The sequence below is a fragment of the Corvus hawaiiensis genome, chromosome 4 (genome assembly GCF_020740725.1).
Source record: "Corvus hawaiiensis isolate bCorHaw1 chromosome 4, bCorHaw1.pri.cur, whole genome shotgun sequence".
Classification (NCBI taxonomy): domain Eukaryota; kingdom Metazoa; phylum Chordata; class Aves; order Passeriformes; family Corvidae; genus Corvus; species Corvus hawaiiensis.
The window spans coordinates 51,269,915-51,294,712 of record NC_063216.1 but is presented as its reverse complement, the minus strand read 5'-3'; the positions used below and the strand labels follow the sequence as shown (position 1 = coordinate 51,294,712).

General features: G+C 36.6%; 1 protein-coding gene across 1 annotated transcript in view; it reads left to right on the top strand.

Annotated features, from left to right (window-relative positions):
- CNTN1 (contactin 1) overlaps positions 1 to 24,798 on the top strand; it is a 228,126-nt gene that overhangs the window by 151,771 nt on the left and 51,557 nt on the right. Inside the window, exons 4-13 of the mRNA XM_048300378.1 lie at positions 10,058 to 10,187; positions 12,831 to 13,003; positions 14,958 to 15,053; positions 16,089 to 16,295; positions 17,544 to 17,640; positions 17,796 to 17,977; positions 19,101 to 19,225; positions 21,254 to 21,371; positions 22,968 to 23,118; positions 23,593 to 23,720. Coding sequence (XP_048156335.1) covers positions 10,058 to 10,187; positions 12,831 to 13,003; positions 14,958 to 15,053; positions 16,089 to 16,295; positions 17,544 to 17,640; positions 17,796 to 17,977; positions 19,101 to 19,225; positions 21,254 to 21,371; positions 22,968 to 23,118; positions 23,593 to 23,720 — 1,407 coding nt within the window. The remainder of the gene's footprint in view (positions 1 to 10,057; positions 10,188 to 12,830; positions 13,004 to 14,957; positions 15,054 to 16,088; positions 16,296 to 17,543; positions 17,641 to 17,795; positions 17,978 to 19,100; positions 19,226 to 21,253; positions 21,372 to 22,967; positions 23,119 to 23,592; positions 23,721 to 24,798) is intronic.

Sequence of the window (24,798 nt, the reverse complement as noted above, 5' to 3'; positions counted from 1 at the left end):
TTCTGTCATCTGCTTCTTGCCGTATAAATCAGTGAACTAAAGTGTATCTTCAATTGGGATAATAACCTATCACCAAAAGAATTAAGACAGTTTTTCAGCTACAGCTTGTTTTGTTCTTCAAAAGGCTAATTAAAAGCTGCAAAGACCCTATATTTTATTGTGCTTAATGAATAGTTGATTACATTTGGCTGTGAGAGGAAACAATAGTGAAAAATGTCCCTCCAATAATTTATTTCTGATAAAACTGTTCTACTTTTTACCTTGGGATTTGATAGTGCAGACCCAGACAGTACTTGAGTTTGTGTCAGATCATGCCTTAGAAGGCAGATTGTCATCCTAGTAACTTCTGAATTGTGCAAAATGAGGCAGTAGTCCAGGGGTAAAAACGTCAAAAGCCCTTCTGCTTTTTGGATGACCAAATTTCCAAAAATCATTAGGACCTGAAACTTCAGAGAAGGCTGGTAAAGCAAGAAAGCCAGTAAGATGCAGAGCCTCTCAGTGCAAGGCAGTTGTTTTGATGAGTACATGGGGATGCTGTTAGACAGCATGCTGAATTTCTGAGTGTGTTGCTGGTATTTCGTATGCACCAGGAAGGCTTGTGCAGAGAGACTGTGCAGAATAACTACTGCACTTCAGCTTCATTCTTAATTTTCTGAGCACTGGCTTTCCCATGAGATCAACATGTTAGGCTCTTCAGTCACTTTTGAAGTAACATTTAGGTTTTTAAGGAAGAAACACCTAAATAATTTAAATATTGAATAGGCAAATGGGAATATGTTTAAAAGTACAATAATTGGTATTGGCTGACATTCCTCTTGGCAGTATGAGAAGACAAAAAACTGTACCATGTTAGGCACAAGTGGAGAAACTTGCTCTGCCAGGGACTGGAGCTTTTCATACTTGAAACTTGTTGTAAAAGAGAAAGTACATCATTATCTATGCAGGTCTTCAGGGTTCTCACTGGCACATAGGAAATAGAAGTAATTCTCCTGCTCTTTTCGGTCCAGAAAAGTAGAGGCAGCCTTCCCAAAGACAACCTAAGTCTTTCAAATAATACGAAGTGGGAGTGCAGGAATGGTTAGCTTTTCTGTTTGAGTGCTGAGTGGCTCTTGGAAAATGATTTCCCTTTATCATCTTGATGACTTACACTTATGATGTACCCCTCTCTTCTCCATCACGGTGATGCTAAGTCGTGAATTTTTTCAACACGGACACATTACTGCTTCAGCAAATAAGCTTCCCATGAATACCAAGTACAACTTTACCCACATGATTGAGAGAATTGAAAAAACAGTCAAGCCCCTAAACCTTAAATTATTCATGCTTGGACATTTTCCAGAACAGTAGGCTCAAATATGCATTTCTGAACTGAGGGCTAGAACCTACATTATTTAAAGCTTTTTATCACAGCATACGAAATTATTCACATTTTCTAAAGAGAGATAATAATTTTCTTCCAAAATAGGAATTGGATGGATATACTTTATACCTGTTTATCTTCTCTGTCTTGTCCCTGCTTGGATCTTAGAAGACCAGTTAATGCTACTGCTGAGTGTCTGACATTCATAAATAAATAATCATAATGTGATCACAGTGCTCAGAAATGTGGAAGTGCTGTGTTTATGTTCCTGCACACCAGGTAGAAATACTTTGGCTTGTTCCCAGACCATCGTGTTTCTGAGCATGAGCTTCTCAGACATGAGTAGGTCCTCATTCGTCTGACATTTTGAAAACAGTACGAGATCTTCTTGTACCTTCATCAAATGGTTTCTGGTCTTGCAAGTCTAATGCAGAGCCTGACAACTTAGTTAAACTGATAATAAATTAGTCCAAGGCTCTTACGGTCAGCATGCTTTAGCACTCAAGGTTAATCTAGCCATGCATCATGTCAACAGATCTTTGTCCCTCTCTCATGTTAAAATATGTAACTGGATACAACACTGTCAGGTAGATCAATACTCACCCAACGGCTGTCTTGGGCAGCCACTTTTGGCAGTGTTAAGTGCTAGGGAAATAGATAGGTGTACAGGAAGCAGAAACAGAAAGAGAAGAAGACTCATTAGAAAAATAGAGATGTTAATTAAAATAATTTTATATTGGTGCACAGTGGGAGTGATGGGAACTTACGTTTTTTTACCTGATTTAGCTTCTTTCTGACAGTGACCTTGGGAAAACTTTTAACCATGACTTGCTATCGATAGTCATGTCATCATTTGAGGTTTTTAGAATTGATTCTTCTTCAGCAGAGAACTTGAATATGTGCTTAACAATGCACTTATGTATAACCTTGATCATTTGGATCAACTTATATGCTTAAATTTTGTGATGAATCAGATTCCTGAAAGAAAATGAGAGAGCTGTTTCTTCAATTAAGGTTCAATTACTTCTCTATTTTCTTTGTTGTTTCATTTGAGGATATTCCGAAGGAGTGTTTGAGATCACTTAAAACTATCACCGGCAAGGGTATGAGTAAAAATCAGATTTAATATTAAGCGACAGCACAACAAACTTTGTTGGCAAGACTCACTCTGCTACTTACTGGACAGTGAAGACACACCAAGGAAAAAGGGAAGACCGAAAAGCAGCAAACAAAATCCAGTCAATCGAAACAGAAATGAGCCAAAAACTATATGGGGGATGATGGTGTGTGTGACAAAAGAACAGTGAGGGCGAGGATAAAAGGAATACGGCCTAAAAGCTTGACAGCACTCAAATGTAACAGTAATTAACTTATGCCTTAAACGTAACAATTTAACAAAGGAACAACACTTAACTAACTTATAACTTAAATTATAATTTAACTGTAACAATTTAATAGAGGAATAACACTTAACGTTTAGTCTAACTTATAACTTAAACTTAGCAAAAGAACAGTGCTTAGCAGCATTTAATTTAGCTTATGACTTTTGACTTAACCTTACTTACAGGCCTAACTTACTTAGATATCTAAGGTACTTAAACATCTAAGACAGCAGCATTTCTCCTGCATTTGCCAAAGCAAATGCACACATTTATGCACACAGATGTAAAGAGTCAGTGTACCTGTGAAAAATTCCCCTCATAGATTGTGGATACAAAAATGCTGCTAGCAAGGATTTTCTTGCTATTTTCTAAGCCCGTGAGAGACTTTTCTCTCTCACAGAAGAGGTAGCAGAGTTCTGTAAACAATGAAACACCTGCAGCCTTGAACAGTCTTGTTTATGGTATAGTAGAAAATATTTTGATAATGGATGTTTTAGGATTTTGGCCAATCACCCCCAAGGGGTGGCTGATCCTTTGTCCAATTAGACTGTGAAGAAAAAGTCTATAAAAGAGTTTGTAAAATAATTAAATAAATCAATCTTGCTGCACAATTCCTGCCTGCTGGATCTTCTCTCCTCCTCCCTATGGCTGCAGGACACAGTAATATACCCTAGGACATTTTAATATAGGTAGTGAAATATTCACTCTGGATGCTCTTACATGTCCTCAACGGGCAAAGAGTTAAGCCTCAAGGAGTGGGTGTATCAGCCCAGGATTCATCGTTGTTTGGTGATGTTCTGAGTGCAGCAAACCTGAGAGCTCACTGGCACTGAGAGGCCTCACTCAGAGGGAGCTTGCTGGTCACAGCCCACTGTGGTCCAGGAGAGCTCAAAGGACTCATTTTGGACCTTTGGATTTGTTTATAGTTCGCAAGAGAGTGGGCTTTAGTCATATCAGTGTTTCCTCCAGGCCACAGTTTGGGTTGGCACTTTCTTTCAAAGTGTAAGAATAGGGATGTTATGCCATTCAGGGAAGAAAAACAGTTTCCAAGGCTGTTCATAAAGAAAACAGGAGCTCATTAGACAGCAGCAGTTCCTGGGAGCAGACTATGTTTCTGATAAGCTGGGGAAGAGCTGAGCCCAGGTGCTGTTTGTCAAGGCTGAGGCCTAATGAGCATTTCTCAGAGATCGCAGTGTGCTTGGAGAAATGGGGGGGAATACACCACCACAAAGGATTTATTAAGATTAAAGACAATTTAGAGCAAACGAGGCAAAAATACAAACAGACATAAATTACAAATCTTTTGCACATAATTCACACTATGGGAATGATTTCAGAGAAGTCACTTGCTCTTACATTTGGCTTCCCATTTAATCTAGTTTCCCAATGAATTGAAGCGCAACTATATATCCACCATTTCTGGTGAATCACTTGAAATATATATAACTTTGTACAAAATGGTGTGATAACCCTCTATATCAGTCATGACAATTCTGCTCTGAAACCAAATATGAGTAATTTTTGTACATTCCAGAAAAAAATTGCATTAATAAGTATATAAATAAGGGAAAATTTTAAATAGTCTTACTCTTAAATATAGAATATTCTGCAGCTCCTGTGTGGAAATATAGATTGTAACTACCCTGTAAGATAACATGGAAGGATATATCTTGTAAAGTAAGAGTAAATTTTAATTTACAGGATTTTTGCTTCTTTACATACTAGCCATATGAAGACAGAATGATGCACAAGAGTCCAAGTGGTTTAGTGACCTGTATTTGAGAGACATTTGAGTAAATCATTAGAAAAGACTAGCTGTAAAATTACTGTATGCTATTCCCTTTGGGAATTTTCTATTTTCTTCTACTTTTCTGTATTCAGATTAGATAAAGAACTGATTATGCAAAATGTAAGAATTAGTATATTGAAAAGACAGATATCAGTCTCTAAAAATAATTAAGCAAATTGCAGGAATGGTCCATTTCAGGTTCTTTGCAAAATAACACTGCAGATCAGTTATAAACTAACTTCCTATGTACTTCCTGTGCAGTTGTCCATGAGTAGAAGAAAACAGATATATTTGAATTATTGTAGTTGTTAAATGTTAACTGTGAAGTAACGTGTAATTATTGGTAGCTGCATTTCCCAATAAACACAGTGGTCTCTTGTTCCCATCTCCATATTTTCCGCCATATGATACAGAAGTCTATGATTCAGATCATCAGCTCTTTCCTTGTCAGTTCGCGTATGCTGCCTGTGTATTGCATATCAGCCTTGTGATTCCCCATGCTGAAAAGTAGCAACAAAGTCAGAGGAAAGTATTGCGCTGGGTTTTGTCTGCTGCAACTTCCTCCGTTAACCTGGTGTCCTGGAAAACAATGCACCAGCAGCCAATCCTCGCCTCATCAGTGCCGATCCAGGAAATTCCCAGCTCTCTGAAGCTGTCCAAGTGTAGAACTGATAGAAAAAAGAAGAGATCATAATTGAACCTAGAAAGAGACATTAAAAATTAGTGGTGATGAGCCTGACTGTTAAATGAAGTACTGCAGTGTAAGAAGGATGCCTTACTTCAGCCACGATGTGCCAGCTGCCTGAGGTTGCCATTTTCTTGGTTCTCTTATGACATATAAAATTGCTAAACTCAAGAGGTGTCTTCAGCTACTGACACAGTCCCATTTGTCATATTTAGTATCAAATTTAATCTAGCACTAAATTCTGCTTCGTAAATGGATTTAGGACAGCTCTCCAGACTTTAGTCACATGAATGCAGATCCCAAAGACACAGAGTTAAACCCCCGGGAACTTTGTAGATATATCTACTTCTTTTTATCACAATAATGTCAAAGCCCAAGAGCACTTTGCCATTCCCCCAAAAAATCACCACAGATGTAACACCTGCATTCTCCCTTTTTCACAATGTTCCAAGTTTGATTCCTGGGATGCTCTTAGCATATATCTCTGCATGTCTCAGGCTCCTGATGCTCAGATCACAAACTGACCAAGTGACCATACTCTCCCCAGCCCTACCCAACCTTCTTCTTGTCAGCAACAAGCCCGTGTAAAGGACAGATAATAAGACCCTCTAGTATAATGAACTGAATGAATAATTTCCCTCTATGTGTTTTTAAATGAAGATGTGTAAACTGGAAGGTTACATGGGTAATTCAAGGCTTTTTTAACGTAAAATAATTGCATTTGATTTTGACGAATCAGTCCGTTCCCTTCTTCCTACCAATGTTATGATGAGTTAAATCCAGCTTTGCTCAAGTTACTCATCTTTCAGATGTCAAGTCAGAATTTGTCTGCTATATTGTAAAATTTGTACCTGTTGTAATTTAGCGCCAGTGTAGTTGGAACATTACATGTAATTTAAAAAATTACCTGAAATTATATTAAGAAAATGCTGAACTAATGAAATGTGCTCTCTAATAACAGGGAGTGATTAGGCTTTTTGGAAATAAGACACAAGAAGTGGACCTATATGGTGGCATATCAGAAAGTTTTACATTACCTTTTTATTTACAAATAAGCATAATTTCCTTATCAAAGAGGAGGAGGTGAGGGAGGATGGGGAGCAGGTCATATGGAGGCTGCAAGGCCATTTGAGTAGGCAAATGATTAGGAGATAGAAGAATGTGAGATGCAGGGAGATCCATAGAAGACTGACACAAGCATGATTGGCTATTGATATGGTTTTAGTTGTTCTTTTTATTGCTTAGGCAATAAGTGCATATGGGCTGGAAAATCTCTTTGTCTCTTTGTTCTACATATAGCATGCAAAATAAAGCCTTTAGAAAACAAGTTAATTTTTATATGGAAAGCTAGTTTAATTTTCCATATGTTGATATGGAAAAGTTTGACATTTCCTGAATTAAATATGTATGGAATTAGGGTGTACTAAATAAGCCTTTTTATTGTGCCTTCCTTCTCCCTCTTCTTGAGAGATGTTTCTTGAGATGCCTTGAAAAGAACTGCCTCAGGTTGTCTGTGATTATCATTTTCAGACATCCTTTTGATAACTTTTTCTCTGAATGTGTTGGATATTTTGTATTATGGTCTCTCTCAGGCTTGTTCAGGGGCATTAAGGTGTGCTAATGTAATTTTGTAGTGCATCTGTAAATAGTGGTAAGGCTTTCAGACCAATGTATCTTACTTAAATAACAGTTCTTTCAGAGGGTTCGATTAATGAGACAACTTCTTTTGCACAAGAGGTGGAAACCTACAACCCTGCTCCTGTTTCATGCTTTGCCCTGGCACAGGTCTTCATCAGTGAACAAATTCACCTCACTAAGCTGACAGAAGACTGAGCCAGAAAGCAAGAATTGAATAGATTTCCACTCTCTTTAGCTTTAGCAGCTGCCTAAGAAGTCGGACAAGCACGAGTGGTGTTATAGGAAAGCCTAGAGGAAAAATTACACTGCTCAGTTGCAAAGTGTCAGAGAACAGATGACAGGACCACCTTCTAGAGGGAAAGGTTCTTATACAGGATCTGTGATCTCATCAGAGATTTTCTTGACCTTTGCGCAGACTTCCTAATACATTTTAGCACTGTTGAAAGGTCTGAGTCTTGTTTTCAGAATTCACTGAAGAATGCCTCTAATAGTTAGGTGATAGCTTTTGCTCCAATTCAATTTATAAATCACAAGAAATATACCCAAAACATAGAGTGCTGTTTGAGAGGTCGGATAGTCCATCCTCTTGTCTAAAGCAGGACCTGAACACAGGAAATGTGCTCTTCATCACATCCTCAGTCTAATACATCCATTTCCTTCTTCTTTCCCTACTTCTCTTTTTCATGTAGGCACAACTTCAGTGAGCTGATGCTTTTCCTTGTACTCTTAGTCTGCCCTTCCTTGCTCTCCAAACTTTGTCATACAGTCGTGGTACTTCACTTAAAGTGTGAACATTTCTTGAAGATCTGTTCACAACCCCTTTCTCTTCTCTTTTCTCCCATGTGCTGTTTCATATCACTGGTCCACACTCACCTTGTGGCTGAGAATGAAAGGTTTATTGTTTGCCATACCTGACATTCAGTCTGCACATCTTATTCTGCTCAGACAAATACCTGAAACCAGATTCATAATAGATTGCAGCACAAGTGCCTTTATAAAGCACATTTGATAGGTGTGAGAAGCAGGCGTTCACTCAATATAATTAATAGTGCTGGCAGCATTAAAAATGCATGCCATGAAATGCCTAAGTGCTCTGTAATATCATTTGAATCCTAAGGTGAAGAGTCAGCTGCATATGATATGGCTATTTGCTGCTAGAGGCTGTTGTTATTCTGTATTCATATTTAAGAACTGCACAGAACATGCCATTGGGTTTCTGACTTAGTCATTCCAGACTCTGAGCAAGTAAGTGAATCTTGCCTTTTCAGTCTGAATTTAGTTCTTCTTTTGGTCTAGCAATATGTAGATTTTTATATTGTGTTGTGCTTTAAAATATGAAAGAAAGCAGACCATTGTTCAAAAGCTCTGCCTTTCTAGCTTTTCTTCTTTGTTTCTTTGAAAGACTTCTCATTACATGAATTCGTTTTTAAAAATTAAGTTGCCTGACCACATGTCTCACAGCACAACAGTGTCTTCTGGACCTCCTCCTGTCCTCAAGGGATATGGTGATTTTTTTTCCCCCAAATTTTAAGTCAAAAGGGAACTTGCTTTTTATCTGTACCCAGTCTTCTTCAAGTGCTGTAATCCAGTGTCTATCTATGCATATGGAATTTAGGAACAATAAAAAAGATGTCTGCAGGAGTGTTCTATGTATATGTGGTATTTTTACACTGGAATAATTCACATTCTTTAGGTATATAGATACGCTTTTTCTTTTATAGTTTTCCTAAAAACTGTCTAATTTAGTCTAAAATCTTTTAGAGCCAAAGACAGGAGTTTTAAGGGCATGAGTACAAAATCATCATTTGATTTAAGAACATTCATCTTGTACATTGCCAGTTTATTTACTGATCTGAGAAGATTTTTTAAATTGCAAGACACGTAGCAAATTTTTATAGGCAGCAAAGATACTATTGCAAAATGTCAAAATTTTTCCATCCTTAACCACTGCTTTTGAAAATGTCCGAGTTAAACTATTCAGCCATCTCTGAAGATCTTATTAGTAAAACTGTGTTTGTTTTGTTTGTTTCCCTTGTATTACAAGATTCTTGAAGTCATTTTACAAATCTCTGGCATCTCTAGGATATGGTGCAAGGCTCTGAACTTGAATGGAAAGTGAACTTGTTAGCAGTCATGTACTCCTTTGTTCTCCCTTGAATTTGCGCACAAGTGTCCATACTGTTATTTCAGTCTCAGCAGAGACCTGTAAGAATTAGATAACTGTGTTTTCTCAAAATTTTACCTATATGGAGCATGTACTGTCTCCTCACAGAGTCATTCTGTACCTAGAATGCATAGTTGACATTTTCACAGAAAAAAACCCCAGTTACATCCTAGATTTACTGAGAAGAATTTTTCCAGAACATTCCCCTTTTGCTCTTAGTCTTGCTTCTTAGACCCCAAAGAGAAACCTTGTATGCTTGGAGGAGATAAAGGAGAAGGGAATGCAGCAGAGGTGGGCAGAACCTGCCACCTTTACAACAGCATCAACAAATGAAGAATAAAGATTAAAAAATAGTTTGTTGTCAAACCTGTTTTACATTTATTCACATTTAAGTGCTTGGCTTTGCAAACTGAAATGGTTTTACAATAAATAATACCTTTCTAAAATTGTATTTTGGAGTGTAGAAAGCTAATACGTACCTCAGCGTGAAAGGAAAAACAGGTGTGATCTGGAAACAATGTAATTTTCAGCTTTCATACCCAACATAAGGGGTTTTTTGTCTGATGTAGTAAAGATTCTTTCTAAATACATAAAATCATTGGAGATGATTAGGCTATAAAATCAGGAATAACTATGAGTAGTTGTTTGGGATGTGGACCTTTTTGATTAGAATTTGTTGTTCTCTGTGAAGTAAGTTGGTCTCACGGTATTTCTAAGGGGCATATCTTTAGTTCCTAATTATCTCCACATTTGGTCTAAACAGTGGCAAATAATTAATTTCATCAGAGAAGGCACACACGGTAGTATTAGAAGAACAAAGTTTGAGTTAATTTGGTTCTTAGAAGGCAGGAGTCAGTGAAGGACAGACAGCACTTTTGTTACCTGTAATGCTCCAGTTTTGCTGAAGCGCATAGAATTAACTTTGAGTGACTCACTATCTGGCCTTCACATTTTGATTCTGGAATGTGTGATGAAAATTCATCTTCAGTTTGACTGCTAATTAAAAAATGATTAATTTGAAACTCCGTTCTGTTTTCAGAAGAAGGAAACAAAGATTATGGACCTGTTTTTGAGGAGCAGCCTATCGATACCATCTATCCAGAAGAATCTTCAGATGGACAAGTTTCAATGAATTGCAGAGCTCGCGCAATTCCTCCTCCTACTTACAGGTAATATCTCGTGGTTTGATTCTCAGATCTTGCATATTTTATTCAGCAGCTATATCAGATTGTGTTATTAAATGCTCGACTTCTTAAAAGGTTGGAGCAAAGTCTTCGAGGCAGGAAAAAATGGGGAGATATGCAATTTTTGAGTAAGACTCAACCTTGATTTGCCAAAATGTCTAATCAGTGTTGAAGACAGTATATAGTATTAAATGTTTTCAGTTTTTGAAAGAAATACTGATCCAGATGTAAATTTAAAAAAAAAAAAAAGTGACCTTTAAAAATATTTAAGAGGCTATCTTTCCACCTTAGGCTGAGATTGACTGAGATTTGAGTCTTTGTTCTTGATTCAGAACATCTTTTTTTATTCTATTTCACTTTGAAAGGAGAATTATTGATTGTTGAACATCCCATGTTGCTTTTGCATCCACTGTGTTGGAGAGCAGTGATCAAGAATGTGTCAGCTATGCTACTGAAGACATGAAAAACTTTATTCTGAAAAGGCATTTCAACTAGTTTTAATACAAATTCCCACATGACCTCTTTCACAATAATTATATTATTGTAGAAAGCAATTCTTCTTTGTTGTTCATTCATATAAGTTTGTCAGCCATTATCTGCTCATTGTATAAAGAGAAATGTACTTAAGATTGTCAGTATTAAGACTGTGACTAAATTACAGCCTGATCATAGGCAGAAAACTGCTGTCATTTTACTAAGGACAGACACAATTTCTTGCCAGCAAAAAAAGATCAGATCCATGTCAGTAAATTACGCTATGACCTGCCACCAGTACTCACTTACGTGTGTTCCCAGACTGCTTCCTAGAACAGAAAAAGCAATCAAGTCTGCTGGCTGTTCTTTTAAATCTGTTACAGTATTGTGACCAGCTATGGTATTCTTCCATCAAAACAGCTTAGTTAGTCTTCATTGCCACTTCTAAAAATAGGCTAGCAGGTTGTCTACCTGTACAGAATCACCATTTGAATATGATCCTGGTACATGACATTTTTTTGGCACGTACTTCCTCTTGCTGTGCTTGGAAAGTGTGGAGAGATTACATGTGCTAAGATTTTATACCCTTTGAAGTACTTCCCCATCCCTTCCAGTTGGTCCAGAGACTTCCCCCACCCTGTCTGCAAGACTGTAAACACACCGTCTATAGGTGATTACGGGCTCTAAATAAGTTTTGACATTCTTCTTTATCTATTGTGCGCTCAGCAAAATCTGAGCTAGCAAAATCATTCTCAAAGAATTGCATTGCATCTCCAGACCTGTCTAGGAACAGACCTGACAATTAGCACTGATAGCTGATGTGATGATAATTGCAGTACAGAATAAGGCCACTTTTCTTATTTTCTGGCATCATTATTTTTAGTATACCTCAATATGTTATTTTCAGCTCAGCCTTCTAACAGTTACTGAGCAAAAATCCTTCTATCTCAGAGGTAAATAACTTCTTCTTGCCATTTTCATTGCAGGATAAGCAGTCCTCAGGACATTTATAGTTAGATATTTCTGAACAGAGGATATAATTATTTTTTCTAACAGAGACATATAGTATGTCTCACAGGACTGAAGTGATACCTCTAGAATTCCATATGATCAAAATGCTATTTTCTGCATCTTTAAAATTATGCCATTTCATTAGATTTTTTTCTTTTGTTCATGCCATTCTTAGTATTGTTTCTTTCTATGACAATTGCAAGTTCCACTTCCAGATGAGAATTCTGCTTATTTTGATACTTCTTCAATAGTGAATGAACAGGTAGTATGTGTTCTCATTGTCAGTTACAAATGCCTAACGTTACCTTATGAAAAAATAAAATATTTATGCTGAAATAATTTTATGATCTTTAAATGTATTAAAGTTGCATCCTTGCTATTTGTCCATAGAAACCAGGCAGTTCCTTTCTAAGGTTATGGGCTCCCTCTTGTGGACACAGTAATAGACACAAATATAAATCATGCGTTCTGGTTCCCACTCCGTGTTTTTTAGCATTTTTTAAAATAAGTAGAAATCGGTGAGGGTCAGAACTGGGCCACCAGTTTCTGTCTTAATCCCTGAAGTGCAAGTTGCAGTAATTCAGTGAATTGGCTGTGGGGTTTTACCATAACTAAGGGGACAGTGCCCAGCAATTTTCTGAATGTAGTAAGTAGGTCATTTATGAAGCATGCCACAGTTTTTGCACTGACTTTACTAGCACATTATGTTTTATAAAAAATTTTCATTTTCTGTAGCAGGTTTGCAAAAATCTCTTATTATCCCATACTTTAAAGGTGCAGAGGGAGTATATTTGTATCCAGTCTGTCCTTAGATAATTATTCGAGATATGTTTAAATTCCCTGTGTTTGATGACTGGTTAGTTTATTCACAGCCAGCTGAAGCATCTCTTACTGCTTGGCCAGCAATTATGTTTTAACAAACTATGTCACATCTCCAAGAAGGCAGAACTGACACTGTTATGTTTAAAAGACCTCTGGAGTTCAAATCTGTGCCTCTTGCTGAAGGAAAACTTAAAACTTGTATAGAAGTTAATAACTTCCTGTATCGTTTATCAGAATTTATGAGTTATTTTTCACATCATATTTCTTATCGGGTTTACTTTTTGGGGCCAAATCTTACATCTGGCTTTTGTTTTTTGATAGGTGGAAACTCAACAACTGGGATATTGATTTAACAAAGGAGCGCTACAGTATGGTTGGAGGCACACTTGTTATCAGTAATCCAGAGAAATCAAGGGATGCTGGAAAATATGTCTGTGTAGTGTCAAATAGCTTTGGAACTGTCAGAAGCCGTGAAGCCACTCTGAGTTTTGGATGTAAGCCGTTGTTTATGTCAAAATACAGAAAAATTATGGTTAGCTAGGAATGCCCAATGTTTTACACTGTGGTGTCTTCTGCTAACATGTGCTGTGTCTGTATTACTCTAAAAACAGTATCTTAAATGCCTTAGTCTGCAGGGATCGACACAAAATAAATTTGTAAGCATTTTATATGCTTTAGCATTCCGCTGACATAACGTGACAGCCTTCCCAGTGAGTTATTGTTAAATTATTAATTGAAGAGACTCATGGAGCCAGATCTGGTGATGATAATGTCCAGACTCTTTTTAAATCATGGTAGGACCTGAGGGGAAATAGTCACAGAAGAAAGACAAGAGTGAGGGCATATGGTGATGAGGTGCTGCCACAGTGCAAACGCAGCTGCAGGAGGAAGGCACGGCACTTGCCAGTAAAGTGTGCCCCGACTTCTAGGCTACAATGGAGATCCTGCTGGGGGAAATTTCTGTCAACTTCTGACAGCTATGAGCTGGTCTTGTGTGTACATGTACGTGTACAGACCTGCACATCACCAAATACATGCATTGTAAAAAATTGATGTACTACATGAAGACTAATGCGAAATTTTGCACACTGAAGACAGTGTTTGGGATTTTTGTTTTATTTTGCCTTAAGTTGCCTTTTTCCCTGGATATATTTTTTCATCAGAGGGCAAAAAAAGGAATTGCAAAAAAAGGAATCCACTTTAACTGGGGTGCATTCACAAAGCCTTGGGTGCCCTGACACTAAGGGTTTAGTGCCCCTCTTGTCTTTAATCAGCCTCCATAAGCAGAATTCACTCCTTGCTGTAGAAGATTAGACATATAGTGAAAAGTTCAGCTTTCGGATTGTACTTATAAGACTGTGGGACCACAAATATTCAGGAAAGTCAGAAGCTATAATGAGCTGATGGATCATATGATAGTTGATATAGTCTTAGTCTGTATTTATCCACTATATTTTCGAGAAAAACATTGAAGACCAGGTGGTTACTTCCTTTTAAGGGAGAAAACATCAACATTCAATTTATGGGATATTTATTTATACTGAAAGCAGGCTTCAGTGGTCTGAGTCCTGAATAATCAATAGGATAAAAAAATTAAACGAATAAACATAATAGATAAGAAAAATAGAATCAGAACAGTTTGAGGCATGTTTTCTGCCTACCAGCTCACTGGCTGCATGAGATGAATGTTGATGGAGTACTGAAAAATTGTGCTAAACAGAACCCTAATATACAATGTTTCAATATATAAACTATAATAGTGTAAAGAGGTAAGGAATAGAAGTGAAAAGATAGCTGGAAACTGATAAATATCTGTTAAAAAAAAAGGCTACTTTAATTCCTCTTTATACTGTTGTATTTCTTCCTTCCTCCTTTTTAATGATCTCCTATAAAAACCATTTCTTTATACAATCACTGTTACTAAAGAACTGAATAGAGTTGCTAAAATTTATATAGAAAATGTCTGTTCTTTATGTTCTTTTGCTTATGCATAAACTGATTGAAAAATATGAACAACCATTTAGAAGAGTTCAAAAAAGTCTTGACCAGCTTTAATTTTGTTTTGCTGTCAAATTTACTGAAACTATGGGACAAAACCCACATTATCTCACATACTTCATGAATTAATCCATCTGAGAATACTGTACATACTTTTTAGATCCAGTGCCTTAAAACTCATTAGACTATTTTAAACCTAAATACTCTTAGGGATACAGTCTGCATCACTTTTTTTTCCCCCTGGAATTTACAATTATGATGACAAAAATAATGTAAAAAAAAATTTATTTGATAATGACAAGCAAAACTGGCATTAGGGGTCAACAGGTTTCTGTCTGCCATGTATTGTATTTCTATACTAATCTCTGCAGGACTGAAAATAATTATAATAATAAAAAGTTACTGTAGTTAAAATCCCTATTCTCCTCCTCTTGCTTCTTTTAAAACTAGATCTGGATCCCTTTCCACCTGAGGAACGTTATGAGGTGAAAGTGCGAGAAGGTGTTGGAGCAGTGCTTCTTTGTGAGCCCCCTTACCACTACCCAGGTAATTCAGCTAAAAGTGCTTCATTTTCAATGTATTAAGAGTAAAAGGCAAGTTAATATTTATTGTTGCAAGTTTTCTTTATATTTACTGAAACAATAACTTTTATGCAGCTTGAGAATCACCATTTAGGTTAGGTTTCTGTTTTGAATATGTTTGTTGTTGGTCATATGTAAGGAATACTGTTGAATTTTCAAGTAGGTTTTGATACTACAAATAGAATTACTCAGGCTAACCTGCATAACAGAGAGGAGACTTGGTTTACCAATCAAAAGACCTGAGTACATGTCACTCTGTCACTGTGTCATCCCAGACTTTCTGCTGGTCTTGGACAGGGCCCAGATTTATTTATCACCTGGTAAAGTCGCCTCAACTGCTATGATCATGGGCTTCTGTTAAAATCATGGAACAGCAGAAGCATCCCCAGAGGGTCAGGGATGAGGTTATTTATTTTCTGTAAGTGACTTTTTCTCATCATTAGCTACTGAAGAGCTCTGCAGGGATTATACCCATAATCTCAATCATCTGGAGTTCCATCATGAGGGATGAAATTGGCTGTTAGCATCTCTTCTACCTTGGAAAATGGAGTAATGATTTAGTTTTCATGCTCAGTTTAAGCATTGCAAGGAACTGTAGAGCAGAGATGTATTACTAGTTAAAATATTCTAAGGTTTTGTCTAAATCACAAGACTGGTGAGGACTTCCCAGCTTCTCGATTGCATAAGGTCAAGACCCAGCTGCCTCTCTGATCCCATCCCACTGCAGTTCCTGTGGGATGGTTGTGCCCAGGGCAAGGTGTGCGCACTGTAGCCAGGTCCCCAGTAACCTGCACTCACGGCAGTAGTGCCCCAATGTTCAGTGTAGACAGGAATGAGCTGGCTGCTGAGATGTATAAATCTCTCTCACATAGCTGCCTCTCTGAAAAAAAGATCTGTAACCTAGAAATCAGAGTCAAGTGATTTATATGCAGACAATATTCTGTGGTTTAAATAGCTGATAGTGTTGGGTTTTAATATTGACTACAATATTTTCCTGTAGATGACCTCAGTTATCGCTGGCTTCTAAATGAGTTCCCAGTGTTCATTGCTTTGGACAAACGACGGTTTGTGTCCCAGACGAATGGCAATCTCTACATAGCAAATGTGGAAGCATCAGATAAGGGCAATTACTCGTGTTTTGTGTCCAGCCCTTCAATAACGAAGAGTGTATTCAGTAAATTTATTCCACTTATTCCGCAATCTGATCGTAAGTATTTATTGGCAATACTATGCACATGCAGTATTTTAACTGTTTGTATTATAATTTTGTGCTAATTCATAACTACTTTCATTTCTGTAAGGAGAATTATATGGCAAGTTATAATGGCTACTGCACAATGTTACTTGGTGTTCCAGAGGTCCAAATCATTTTGATCCACATTGAAAACTTCATGAAGGAAATCTCCATAGATTCATTCACAAATTTCCTTTCAAATCATTGAGAACAGAGTTCTTATCTCCAGAATCCCCATCTCTTTTATATGATAAGCCCCTGATCTCATTCCAAAATTTTCAATAACTTTTTTAGTCTTGGCACTGGTTCAAAGGAGTATGACTGTAAAGCAGAAACTTCATGTAAATGTTGATGAACAGCTTCAGGATTTACTTTTTTCCCCCCAGAAAATCCCCCATGAAAGAGGAAAATCCTTTTCCCCTTATGAAACTTCCTATCCAACAGTGGCCTAAAAGCTTTGTGTCTCATGGTCAATCTCCTAAAACACCTTTGTAGCTTTGTGTTACTGGATTATTTGTCACTGTTTCTTCAGGAGAACTGCATGTTTTCCAAATAGGAACCAAGTTCCCTTTTGCCACTTCAGACTGTCAGTCACTAGGTTCTCATAAACTGATGATGAATTTTTTAGCGACCCTTTTATCTGTAAAATTTTCCGTATTACTGATTGAATTTGAATAATTCCAAATTACTGATCTTTGACCAAATATTCCATGGCCAGTATTCACACTGCCATCTTCATCTAGAATTGCAAGAGGATTCCTACAGGGATTGCTAGTAAGGAGATTTGATTACTTTTACATCCCTGTGCTCTCATTAAACTGTAGATGTGCTTGCTCTAGCTCCTTCATACCCTTACTGAGATAAAATTGAGCTTAAATTCAAAATAATTCAAAATATTCTATCCAGTAAAAAAATTGTGGAAAATAGAGACTCAGGTTTTTGCCTACCCACACACATCATGCTTCAAAAGCAATTAGAAATTCTGTAAAAAAGTTAGGATTTGTCATCCAGAGAAAGATAACTAGTTTCTGAGTAAAAAGATGGTGCCTTCTAGTAAAAGTTCAGTGCTTAGTCAGATCTTATGAATTGACAGGCTATTTATACAGTGTAAAGAAAAATTTTGTCTGGAATTTTAAGAAAAGTTTTATCGAACTGTGGAAATTTTAATAGCTGTATAACTTTCTCATATGCCTTTTCTTAGAATCTTTTTTTTCATATTAGGAGCAAAAGTATATCCTGCTGATATCAAGGTGAAGTTCAAGGACACATACGCTCTCCTGGGGCAAAACGTGACACTGGAGTGTTTCGCTCTTGGAAAGTAAGTGTGTTTTAAAGTTATTGTACAGCACGGTTTGCTTTCATTTTCCAGGGAATGAAAATACATGTTTCATTTTCAAATGCTCTTTTTGTAGTATGCAATTTAACAGCCAGTTCTTGAACACACTGATTTTTACTTTACTGTACCTTTTCAAGTCCGGTTCCTGAACTCAGATGGAGTAAATACCTTGAACCCTTGCCAGCCTCTGCTGAGATAAGCATGTCTGGTGCAGTTCTTAAGATCTTCAATATTCAGTATGAAGATGAAGGACTTTATGAGTGTGAAGCTGAAAACTATAAAGGAAAGGATAAACATCAAGCAAGAGTTTATGTACAAGGTAGGAAGAACAATTTTATTGCTGGTGATCTGTGTTGCTTTTACTTATGTTGGAAATGTCTGTGTTTTCACACTTGATATCAGTGGTGATTCGTATTATCATCCTCACACACTGCTGTTCAAGTTAATAGAGCAGAATCAAAATTCTTGCATTAAATGCCAGGCATGATATTTATGTATTAATTGAATGACTACTCAATTTGTCTGGTTATGATAGCTGGTATATACACCTTGACAGTTATGTGTTAATATACTTGAGCATAGTGTAAATTAAATCAATTTATAGTGCTTGAAGTAAAAGAACTTCTGGGAGGAAAAAGATACCATTAGGTTTGTTATGATTTCTTGTTTTCTCATTTTGTTTGTGTGTTCTGTCATAGCTCTCTCTCTTATTAGCTATGAACAGTTCTTTATTCCTCTGCCCTCTGTCACTTCCCTTTATGCATTTGGTTAAATTAGGTAACCAAAAATTGTATCTTACTGCTCGTACTGAAATCTTCCCAAGTAAGTTGACTTCTTGTCTGAGGCTTATGCCACAAAACTATGCCATGAAAAGGTCACACATAAGATCTTCAGTTAAGTGCTAGAACTTCAGTACATCAAACTCAGAATTAGTGTGGGAAGGTTATTACTGCTCGTAATAAGTAAATTGGTTTGTTTGTTTAGCAAAAGCAAAACTGCTGGACCGTTTTCAATATTAATTTCTTACATATCCTGTCTGGACCAAGAGAATAATTTCTTGGAGATCCTTTCAGTACATACACAGTTTTGCACAATTTCATGTCATTTAGCTATCATTTTTATGGTCCTACTGAGTAATTTCCACACTGAATAATCTACAGATCAGATCAATATAGGTGGTAATATCTTATGTCTTTGGTCATTCAGGAGCCATTATTTCAATTCCAAATTTTCTTCTCATAAAAAATAGTTTGAAGCTATTTTGAATCTATCTTGTAAGACAAAAACTTTCTTTTTTGTGCTGGCACATTGCTGAGTTATCACCATTACTTTGTGTTGCCTGTTTTAAGTATCATGGGAAAAGCAGTGAAATTAATACAACATAATTCCAATTAAATATGTATGTGCTATATTTACAATGCATCATGTATTTTATTCTGCAGCTGCTCCTGAGTGGGTTGAACATATCAATGACACAGAAAGGGATATAGGCAGTGACCTGTACTGGCCTTGTGTAGCTACGGGCAAGCCTATTCCAACAATTAGGTGGCTGAAGAATGGTGCCTCGGTGAGTGTACTGCTGTAGGTAACACAGGCTTGATTGGTTAGCTCGTGGAAACAATTTTTTGAAGCATGCATTATTAAAGGTTAAAGGAAAATTAATTATAATGATCCAAATATTTGCTGATTCCACTTGTATGAGGCATTAAAATCTAATTTTAAAAGTTTCATCTCAATCTTCTCTTATTTCTTCAGGCTATTTAGTATTCAGCTTTGAATTATAAACTTAACTTTTGACCATGTTTAGGAGATGGATATCCCTTTTTCTCCAGGCCTGTTAATGCTTTTCACTCTGGATAAAAAAAAGTCTATCAGCTTCTCTTTAAAATTAATCCTTTTACCACATTAAACATGAATGTGTCATTAAAAATATAAGACAAAATAGAGTCAGTGGAGATATGACAAGAAAAAGTATTTTTAAAATTATCAGTAGTGTTTCTATATCCTGTATTTTTTTCACATTTTTTCTAGACACGGAGTGTTGCAAATGTTTGGGTGATGCTTAAAAGAAGTTTAAAGAAGTAATGTTTGATAATTTAATTCTGTTACACTGCATATTTGGTTTAAACGAAGTAGATTTTGTGTCCTAGAATCATGGAGACACAGAATGGTTTGTGTTGGAAGGTGCTTTAAAGATCATTTAGTTCCAAGCCCCTAGCCATGGGCAGGGGCACATTTCACTAGGCCAGGTTGCTCAGAACTCCATCCAGCCTGCTCTTGAACAATTACAGGGATGAGACGTCCACAGCTGCTCAGGGAAAAATCTGTTCAGGCATTTCAAAAGTGTATTTAAATTCTGTTGCTTATACTATATGAAAAGCCATTAAAAAAACAAGAGAATATGAGGGCACAATGCAGGTCTGCATCTGTTGAGCTCTGATGACTCTGATCTTGGCAAGCAAATAAAAAAAGACAATGAGGCGGCTTGTTTTTTGACTGTATATCTTAAGAAAAATGTGTGATGTTGGAGGGAGAACAGGGATATCACTATCTGCTCTTTGGAGGTGGCTTAAACCAGGAAAAACAATGTTTTTGTCTAGATTTGGCAGTTATTGCAAACAAATAATTTAACAAGTGAGTTGCTTGCTGGTCCCCACTGAACTTGGCTTTCACTGAAAAAATCGGCGCACTGGGATGCAGAACGCCGTGTTTAAGTCTCCAGTAGTACACCAGAAGATTTTACGGTGTGTTACTGTGATATAAAATGATTTCCAAATGGAAGATAGCAAAAATATGTTAATTGCCTTGAAAATATAATTTGTTTTTAAAACAGATAACTTGCAATTAGGCATTTCATTTAGCACACAACAAAGATGCCTTTTAGAAAACCTGATTAAAACATTTTCACATAAAACAAATCAGAAAATACATTTCCTTTAATCTGTTCTCTTTTCAGCTAAGTAGTATTGTCTTAATCTTCTACTGCTCCATGCACTCCAATGTACTTAGATACAAGGGTTAAAGATTTCAGCTTGATTTTCACAAGAAAACAGAATATATTAACATGATCTTTCAAAAACTGATTGACATCTATTTGTAATTTACCAAATACCCCACCTTAAGTACCTTATTTTGATTGACTGCTTTTTCTTTTTTACATTAAAACAAAGTGTTAGAAAATAGTTTCTACCATCTCCCAGAGGAATCTTCTGAAAAACTCCTACCTCACTGGGACTTGCTTTGACTTTTTTCTATTGTAAAATGATGTAACAACAGAAAGTACTGACCAGTGAGCATGGCATAACAAAGGTTATGTGCATAAAATTAATTTAATTCCTTGTTTCTTATTTCTGATTCAGTAGTGTTTGCATTGATATGATAACGCCGGACTGGAGAGTAAATTTGTCTACTGACACTCAGCTAGGACTTTTCCAGAAACTTAAGTACTGAATGACACTGAATCTTTCTTTAAAAAAAGATGAACCCAATGTCACCAAAAAAGGAAAAGAAAAAAAAAGAATGTGGATGTGTGTGAATTCTTCAACTTACGTAGTTTATATTAATATCTTGTTGTTTTATTGATTCTGTGTTTTAGTTCCGGAAGGGTGAACTAAGAATGCAAAGTCTGACCTTTGACGATGCCGGCATGTACCAGTGTATAGCAGAAAACATGCATGGAATTATTTATGCAAATGCTGAACTGAAGATTGTGGGTCAGTGGGATTACTTCTCTATTTACTGTCTCGGGGTTGAATAAGATAGCAGTTACATTTGCAAATACTGTTTGGTAACACATTCCTGTGAGGATGAAGCTAAGAACTCTCACTCAGTCTAGGTGAGATGGGGTTTATTTGAGTTCTCTAGCTGGTTTTTGACAACAACTTGAGGAATAAAGTTACCAACTTGTGGGGCATTTTTTCCATTCTTATTTATGATGTTTGTTTCCTGCTGTTCCCTCTCAGAGGAACTGATAGTGCAGAAGTTATATGAAGCACATGGAGTTGCAGCCTATACTTTCAAGCTTGCAAAACTGGTTAAGAAGCATTTTCATTTTTGCTCACCTATGATCACTCCTCTGTGAGGAAAAATTTGCTTTTTAAGAAACCATGTTGTCACTTACTTGGCCTTTGAAGCTCTTCATCTTTGCTGTCCCCTTTGCTTTTGCTTTCTACAACCCATTACACCCAAGTCACCATGTTTGTATGCAACGTAGCTGTGCCATTTGATGGCTGGATGTAGTAATGAATCCATTGTGTTTTCCTAGGAAGCATCCTGTTGAAAGTTTGACTCTCAGATCTAGAGTTCCCAGCCTTAAAACAATTTCTGATGTTTTTACTGATTTCATTAGAGCAGACACGCTGGCTGTATGACATATTTTCCTAGATTTCCCTGCAGTAGTTACTATTCTTTCCATCTCACATTTGCCTTCAGACTTTCCCAAGAACTAAACTATTCTTGTTTTTCCCAACCCATTGCACAACAATGCTTCATTCTACACTGTTCTTCCATTACTATATACTCCCTACCAGCTTGGTTTAAACAAAATGAGCACTTTCTCTGTGTGCATTTTCAAAGATGTGGATATTGGTCAGAGTTTTGCTCTGTACTTCTGTAATTAAATAATAGCCTTATTTCCTCAGGCTGTGCACACGCTGGCATGATTAACGGTGGTATGCCAAGATGCAAAATAATTAAAAGCTTTTTTTCTTTTATTTGGTTTAAAATAAAGAGAAGATTAGTAAGCAAAGATCTGACCTCAGAGACATAAGTGTGGTGCTTAAGACAGTCATGTCTTAGTACTCTTGTACATCTGAGAGTGCACCTAAAGCCAGGTGGCCAAACAGAAAATCACAAAGAATAAGAAGGGCACAATTTTAGTTTCTAGAGAGGGTTAAAACCACTGAAAAGTAAACCCAACTATTCTTTGGAAGTATGATTGAGTGAGCAACTTGCGAAAGAAATTTACCTCCAGGAATCTGAATTTTATTAGGACTGATCAAAAGGCCTTTTGAAAGGGAGGAACTTTCAGTGGACTTTGATCTTGTTAGATTAAACTCAGATGAAAGTTCAGAAATCAATAGAAAGAAACCTCTGGTGTAACACAGCACAGAACTATGTAATGATTTTTCCTGGTTTTTTAGATTACCATGTGCTTCCCAGTACATCATCTGTATTGTTAATATTTTTCTTACTGGCCTGAAAATGAACATTTGTAAACAATTCAAGAGTTCTGTTCTTGTTGTTGCAAACAAGTTCTATTTTGCAGTAAAATCACTAACAGCAGTATGTATGTTAATTTTTGCTTTCAGCTTCACCTCCTACTTTTGAACTGAACCCTATGAAGAAGAAAATCCTAGCTGCTAAAGGGGGGCGTGTAATCATTGAATGCAAGCCTAAAGCTGCTCCTAAGCCAAAATTCTCCTGGAGCAAAGGAACAGAATTACTTGTAAATGGGAGCCGGTTAGTACTGTTAGTGAACGCTTTGAGCCTTAGAAATGTAGCCTTATGTATCTGTCTATCCCATAGGATAGTTCTCCATTTTGTAGACCTCAGGGACAGGAAAATGTGTAACTTCAGGAAAATAATATGCCAAAATATTGCTGGCAGTACAGATTCAAAGAGTTAGCAGGGTATCCAGCTTTACGTAGTCTGGTTTAAAAATTCAATTGTACTATTAAAAGACTAAGAAAATCATTTGAATGAGAACAAGTGAATAGAAGTACATTCTCTTGCTCCAGCAACCTGAGGCATCTGATCATGCCACAGTCTCTTTAAATATTTTTTACTGAAGGAATGTTTATAAATCCAGTAGTTAGATATGAGCTTTGAAATGATGTTTGTGGTTTGTTCTTTCACTTACTACAGTTCTACAGGAAGCATTGCTTTCTAATGTAAAATCTCATTTCTCTTGATGTATTTTTGCACTTTCCATAGCATACGTATCTGGGATGATGGGAGCCTGGAAATTATCAATGTCACAAAGCTGGATGAAGGTCGCTACACATGTTTTGCAGAAAATAACCGAGGAAAAGCCAATAGCACTGGTGTTCTAGAAATGACAGGTAAGCCTCAGAATTGCATTCATTTGTTTTGGGTAGAATCCCTTAATTCAAAAACACTAATTTTGTTCCAGCATTGCAGTGCTTTTTCAAGCTGTTCTACATCTTTCTAATTTAATTGCTCATTATAAATGAATTGATGCTTTTAAAGCATATTGCTCAGCTGAAACTGGGTATGTTTGCACCAGTTCTAACACTGTATCTCAATTTTCAGGGTTGATTTTTCCATAAGAGATTATTAAATAAAATACATTAAACTGACATACTTCAATGCATTGGCCCTATTTGATAGCTCAGCACTCATGCTAAGGTGTGATTCTGGGGCCATGACTCAGAGAAATGGGACTCCTGCTGACCTTCCTTAGTGTTGTGGTGTTTTGCTTTGTACGGGCTTTGGTTTGGTTTGGTTTGGTTTGGTTTTGTCATTTGTTTTTGGGGGGTTTTGGTGTGGTGGTGTTGTGGTGGTGATGCTGGTGGTATAAACATGTTTAAGAGAGAATTGCTGTTAAAGAAATATGCATTAAATTTGTGGGATAAGGGTGTATATCCATATGATTGCATTTTTAAATTATTTTCCTTTATCAGTATTTGTATTTACTGCTTGAGTACTGATACGCTTAGTTGTGTATTTTAAATCTGATTTCAAATAATTAAATAACTGTAGACTACAGACAGGAAGGATAGCATTCTGTAACAGCTATGTCTTATCAAGTACCAGTGATAGTAGAAGAGTCATTTGTCAAATACATGTTTAATCTCTGTTCCAGAAATCATGCTGGATGTGACAGCTCAATGCCACAATATTGTTGTGCTAATGGAAGAGTTAGTCTGTAGCATCATATGAAAGCAATTTTCTGGCTGATACATTCCAAATTTATTGTACCAAATGAAATGTAAAACTGTATTTTGATCCTTGCAGTTACTTTTTATTATCTTCTGCTGTTTCGTATATCTTAATATTACCCTCAGGCATTTAATTTTGAAAGTTTATGTAAATAAATATATCCAGCTCCTTAATTGTTCTAGCATTCTTCTAAAATCAAGAAGAATATTTGCATACCAAATTCGCACAGTGAAACAA